The 5899-nt window shown below is 60.0% G+C and overlaps 1 protein-coding gene across 1 annotated transcript in view; it reads right to left on the bottom strand.

Annotated features, from left to right (window-relative positions):
• Positions 1 to 1269: 1269 nt before the first annotated feature.
• The window catches only part of LSG1 (large 60S subunit nuclear export GTPase 1), a 14082-nt gene continuing 9452 nt past the window's right edge, over positions 1270 to 5899 (bottom strand). The window contains 4 exon segments of the mRNA XM_015409282.1: positions 1270 to 1638; positions 3136 to 3309; positions 4433 to 4512; positions 5362 to 5485. Coding sequence (XP_015264768.1) covers positions 1489 to 1638; positions 3136 to 3309; positions 4433 to 4512; positions 5362 to 5485 — 528 coding nt within the window. The 3' untranslated portion in view covers positions 1270 to 1488.

The following is a 5899-nucleotide window of genomic DNA, read 5'->3' as shown; positions in this document are numbered from 1 at the left end:
TCAAAGGCAGACCTCCGTTTCTGACCTCGCAGGCCCCCTGTCCGGTGAGAGACGCCAGCGGGCGGGTAGCCAGCGCTACGGCTGTCCGTCTTTGCCCTCTCTCGGTGGCACACAGGAACCACCCACCCCCGACCCTCCGTCAAAAACTCATCTCGGATACCTCGTCTCAAAACTGGCCACCCTCGGGAATTAGTAGGGGGAGCGCTGAGCAAAAGCCATGCAGGAAAGGAAGGATTGGACGGGAGAGAGGGAGGAGGCCCGAGGGACACATCCGCAGAGGGGAGCCAGGTTTGAGTCCGGCTGCACCTTAAGAGATCGGGGGGGGGGAAGGGCAGGATAGAAACCAAGGAAATCACCACCACCCCCAGGGTTCCAGGGCAGGAGCTTTCGAGAGTTCAAACACCCTACCTGGTGAAGGGAACTGGCTGGGCTCTGCCCGTGGACGCTCGTCTGCCCGTGGTCCTGCAGAGCACAACGTGGACTCTTGAGAGCTCCCACCGCGGGAACCTTGTGGGGCCCCCAAGGGGCTCCTGGGCTTGAATCTGAGCCTACCCTCACCCACGGGGCAGGTCCTGACGGAAAGGCAAGAGTCCAGGGGCACCTTAAGGACTAACAGAATTTGTGACACTGCGTATGAGCGTCTGTGAGTCACTCTGCTCACTTCTTCAAGTAAAAATAAACAATTAGGCTTTCTGAGCTTAACCAGAAACTTGGATCAGTTTGGAAATCCCCTTGATTAACTGAGCTGGGTGACACAACATAAACCACATTCATACCTATAAAAATGTGCAAATCCACCTGCAAAAGAATCCCTTCTCTGGAACACCCTGGAATCCTCTAAAGGGGGGGGGGGCGTAAGACCCGCTTTCCTTCAAAGGCTGTCTGGGCCAGAGCCCTCTGAGGGAGCATGAAGGCGTCATGGCGTGTGAGCGTCACGTTACAGCATGGGGCTAAGCCGGGCCTCCCAACCGTGGGAGTTTCTGTGGGGGGACACCCTCCCTCCTAAGTCAGAGACCAGGACCTGACATGGAGCAAGGGCAGCCCTTCAGCAGCGGCCAGACAAACCCTGGTCAGGGATCCTTTAGGCTGACCCTGCACTGAGCAGGGCGTTGAACGGGATGGCCTCTAGGGCCCCTTCCAACGCTAACGACTCTATGAACTACCAGGGACCCCCCCCCCCTCAGGCCGCCAGAGCAGGGACGGGGGCCACACAGTCCCGCAGGTCTGCCTGCAACGCACTCACAGAAGGCAGATGAGGAAAGGCAAGGAAACTTTATTCCGAAAGAGCTGGGGCCGCCTTCTGCCAAGCGGGACTCGAAGGGGCTCCAGGCACCAGCCAGAGGGACGCCTGAGCGGCTCTCAGTTGTAGCCGGAGCAACGCAGGTGCCCAGTCCTCGGTGCTCCGGGAGTCCTCTCTGGAATATGCGCTCCCCACCCACCCACACCCACCCCCCGCGAGCCAGAAGGAGGCCTGGCGCCGAAGGTCCATCAGGCATCCAGGTGCTTGGTGAGGCGGCGGACCTTCTCCTTCTTGTTCCGGTTGCCGTGCTTCTTCCAGGGCTTGCCTGGGCTCGCCTCCTCGGCGGCCCTGGAGCCCACCAGAGACCGGGTCCCCCGCGTCAGGACTCGGACGCTCTCCTGCCAGAAAGATGGATTCCTTCAGCAGACCCTTTTTCCCGGTCCTCCCGCCAAGCAGTCCTGTGAGGGGGGGGCGCCCCAGGGGAGTGGGCCTCGGTCTGCAGCACAGCAGTCGGGCGGGGGCGGGTGGTGGGTGGGGAGGAGCTTCCTTTGCCAGACACCTGAGGGGGGAGGGGGCCTCGTTCCTCGACAGCTCACCCCCCAGGCAGCCTCGTGGGTCTCTCAGGGGCTGCTGGACTGGAGTCCCCGTGGGGGGAGGAGGAGGGCTGGCAGGCGGGCGGGGAGGAGGAGGGCTGGCGGGCGGGCGGGGAGGAGGAGGACTGGCCCAAAGCCACCCCAGCCAGCTTCCACGGCAGGCAGAGGGGGGGGGCTCAGACCGGGGTCCTCCCAGCCCAGCACACTAACCGCTACACCGCTAGGTAAGGAGGGAGGCCAGGGGAAGGGCCCCCCCCCGGCTGAGGGGCCAGCATCCACAGAAGGCAGCGAGGGCAGAGTCCAGCACGGCGGCCCAAGGGTGCCCGTCAGCCCCCCAGGCCCCACCCCGCCTTCCTCTGGCCTGCAGCACGGAACCCGGGAGAGGCTAAGGATGCCGGAGCTACACCAAGCTGGGAAGCAGCAGGGCCTGACCTCCGCCCTCCACGGATCCCGCCCACAACCTGCTCTCCAGCAGCTGTCCCCAGGCGGAGGCAAGGGAAGCAGCAGCAGGAGCTCCCTCCCCGCCATCTCCTCTCCTGGACCTGCCGCTCGACAGGAACTCTCCGGCTGCAGGAGGGCAGGGGCCAGGCAGTGCCCGGAGCAGGACATTCCGTGGCCCGTGGCGTGCCGCCAAAACCCCACAGAACAGGCCCTTCCCTGGCACAGGGGAGTGGCACTGCGGGGGGGGGGGAAACCCATGGCTTCCCCTTTACATCCCCTGCTGCCGCCCTCTTTGTGTGGATCGCCGTTTCAGGCTTGAAGGTGGGTGTCCTGTCCTGGCTGGGTGGCTCCACCCGCCGCTTGAGGGCGCAGGAGGCGGTGCGGCTGCCCAACTCCTTGTCTGAGCTGGGGAGGCTGGCGGTGCCCATCGTGTGGCTCACCCCTGCCACCCCCGTGCTTGCCACTGCCAAACCGAGTGCATCAATCCACCACCACAGATGGAGGCTGGTGCCACGGGGCCATCCAACTCACCGGGCCCCTTTAAAGCACACTGGGGTGGGTGGGTGTGCCGTGGAGTCCAAGTGGATTTTGGAACTTCTTTGTGATTAGCAAGCACTCACCAGGATTTCTTTTGGGCACCGGAGCCTTTAACAGGTAAGTGGCAGGAAGGATGGGGCAGCATGCCAAGTCCCCACCCACCACCACCTCCTCCTCCTCCTTTTCTGGGTATAAAAGTTAAACCCCAACCATGAAATCTTGTGATCTTATAGAAATCCCTGGCTGTGGGCCTGCCGCAGAAGCAGGCAAGGAGGTGACCGCGGAGGCCGAGCTTGTCTCCCCCCCCCACGCCCCCCTACTCACCTGGTGGAAGAAGGCCTGGTCCACCGTGTTCTCCACCTGCTTGGCCTTCGGGTTCCGGCTCGCTGGCCTCTCTGCCCGGGGTAGCCTGCCTTTGCCCGCAGCCCCCCCTCTGTGGCAGAGCTGGAAGGCCTCAGGGTCGGCTCCAGGAGGGGGGTGGCAATAGAGCAGCTTTCCCTGCGAGGAGAGGAGGAGAGTCCAAAGGGATCCGGGTTCACACTCGGTCCCCCCCCCCCGTGGCTTTGACCGGCATGCAAACCACAAAAAATAAAATAAAAAATAAAAAGGAAACCGTGCAAAAACGGCTGCAGTTTATATCACAAAAGCCTATATTTCCATGTAATGCTGAAAGTCCATTTATTTTCTTCAGACACACAATCAAAGACATCTTCACAAGGTAATGACGGCAAAACTTTCTAATCCAACCTGTTATGATTAGCTTGCCTGCTTTGTGAAAACATGTATTAGAATTTATTCCATGGCACGGATTAGAAACTGTATATTTTGAGAATGGAAGGATTGCTCTTTGAAAAATAAGGAATGACATCTTTGTGTTGTTGATCTTTGATGGAGTCTCTACGAAACGGAAATAGTTAATCCGGAGAGTTTCGGGAAACTCATTCCCCTCCCCCTCGACCTTCCCTCTTGTTCCCCCCCCCCCAGCAGCTTCTGCCTGCTCCCCTCACCCACCCAGCTTGACTTTTCCTTGTGAGTCTGACTTTCCCTCCCCGGCCCCTGGTGGCCGACCCTGAGGCTTGAACTCCTTGGCCACGCTGGTCAGGGCTGCCCGGCAATCCCCCAGAAGGCCACCGAGATCTCACCACAACACAGCCTCGTGAGATCTCAACAACATGCTTCCTTTTCTTGAAGAAGCAGAGGCTGCTGCTAGGTTTTTAAGCCTTCTTTTTACACTTAACATAGTTCTGCAAACCTAGGCCTTTCCCCAGGCGTAGAGAAAATACACCCCCCAAAAAAAATCTATCCAAGGCCCCCATTTGCAGATTCTTTGATCCATACCCAGAGGTCATTGTCCAAAGATAGATATAAGGATGCCTTTTTTTAAAACTTCGTTTTAACCCCCTTCCTTCCCTGCTCCAAGAAGTCCAGGGCAGCAAACACGGTCCTCCCCTATTCCATTTCATCCCCACAACCAACCTTTGCTCCTCCAGTACAAGAATGCAGGCAGAGACAAAGAATCCATGTTCTAAACCATTTAAACCGCAAGCCAGAGACCTGTGGGAACTTTGGGGGTCGCACCTCCCCCTGCCCACGAAGCTGTGCCACTTCCCGTGTAACTTACAGCAACGTAATCCTTCAGCACGTAGCGGGCGGTGCGGGGCTGGTCCGGCTGCCCGTGATCCGTCATGAACCCCCTCATGCCTGGGGGGGGGGGCGGGGGGGCGGAAGGGAGAAGAGAGATGGGCGTTACGAGGCCAGAAATCCTCTCAGCCGGCTCAGGGAAGGAGAGTTCCCGCAGGAGGCAAGCGGACACAGGAAACCCCCCGGCAGACCTCCGGGCGGAGCCGGACGCTGGAGCCCCAGAAGCAGGGAAGGGGTCAGGACCAGGACCAGTGCTCCCTCTAAGCTGTGGAGTCTCATGAGCAAAAATCCTACTTTGTGAGCTCCTGGCATTAAAGTGGTGAGCGAGGGATTTGGCTGCTGCATAAGTTAATTTGGTCTGGAGCCATCCTTCCTGAGCTGAGACAAAAATGTGGGAGCCAGAGGCTAAAAAAACTGTGAGCTGGCTCACACTGACTCAGCTTAGAGGGAACACTGCCCAGGACCAATGCTCCCTCTCTAAGCTGTGGAGTCTCGTGAGCAAAAATCCTACTTTGTGAGCTCCTGGCATTAAAGTGGTGAGCGAGTGGTTTGGCTGCTGCATCATCAATTAGTTCGCTGTGGAGCCCTCCTTCCTGAGCAAAGACAAAAATGTGTGAGCCGGAGGCTAAAGAACTGTGAGCCGACCCACACTCACTCAGCTTAGGGGGAACGCTGGTCCCAGGAGGACAGAGCAAGGTGCCTCCAAGCACAGGCCACAGCCCCACCCCCTGCAGCTGGACTACGAGCACTTCTCTTCCCATGAAAAATTCCCTGGAGAAGGCTGGGTACGGCGTCCATCCCTTCTCCTCTCCAAAACCTCAAAGAACTCTCAGCAGAGCCCCTGCTCTCAACAACCAGCCCGGGGGCGGGCGGCGGCGGTGGTCCTTCAGCGCCAGCCGCACGACTCACATCCATAGGCTGTCAGGAGTTCCTCGGACGTCGGCGGCCGGTCGGGCACCTCGTCCTCCCGGGGCCGGACAATGTTGATGCTGTAGGTCGCCTCCAAGACATCTCGCGGGATGCGCTGGCACACGTGTCCAAGTGAAGGAGCCAAACCGGGGCGGAGGCGGGGGAGACAGCCCACCTTCTCCCAACCAGGGCAGCCCTCTCCCCCCCCCCCCCCCCGCGCCGGGCACGCCTTCCTGTGGCACGCAGCTCTCGGGCCCTGGGAATTAGCGGCTTCTGCGCTTTGACCTCCTGCACTTCGGGGTCCAAACAGACCCAGCCCAGAAGCCCAACGGCAGGCAGCCTCCCGGCAGCTGCAGCCACCCACCCCCCTCTCCCACACACACAAACACACACAGACAGACACAGAGTCTGGTGCTCAAAGTGCTTCACAAGCTGAGTTGGGAAGGGGGTCAAGGCAGCCACTCGGAGGGGCTCTGCGGGGGCTGCCGGAAGGCAGGCTGGGAATGGAAGGAGCAACAGCAGAGGGGAGAGGGGAGGG

Source organism: Gekko japonicus, unplaced genomic scaffold (genome assembly GCF_001447785.1).
Source record: "Gekko japonicus isolate JY-2015 unplaced genomic scaffold, Gekko_japonicus_V1.1 scaffold398, whole genome shotgun sequence".
NCBI classification, from domain to species: domain Eukaryota; kingdom Metazoa; phylum Chordata; class Lepidosauria; order Squamata; family Gekkonidae; genus Gekko; species Gekko japonicus.
Note: the sequence above shows the minus strand (reverse complement) of the source record. Positions and strands in the feature narration are given on the sequence as shown.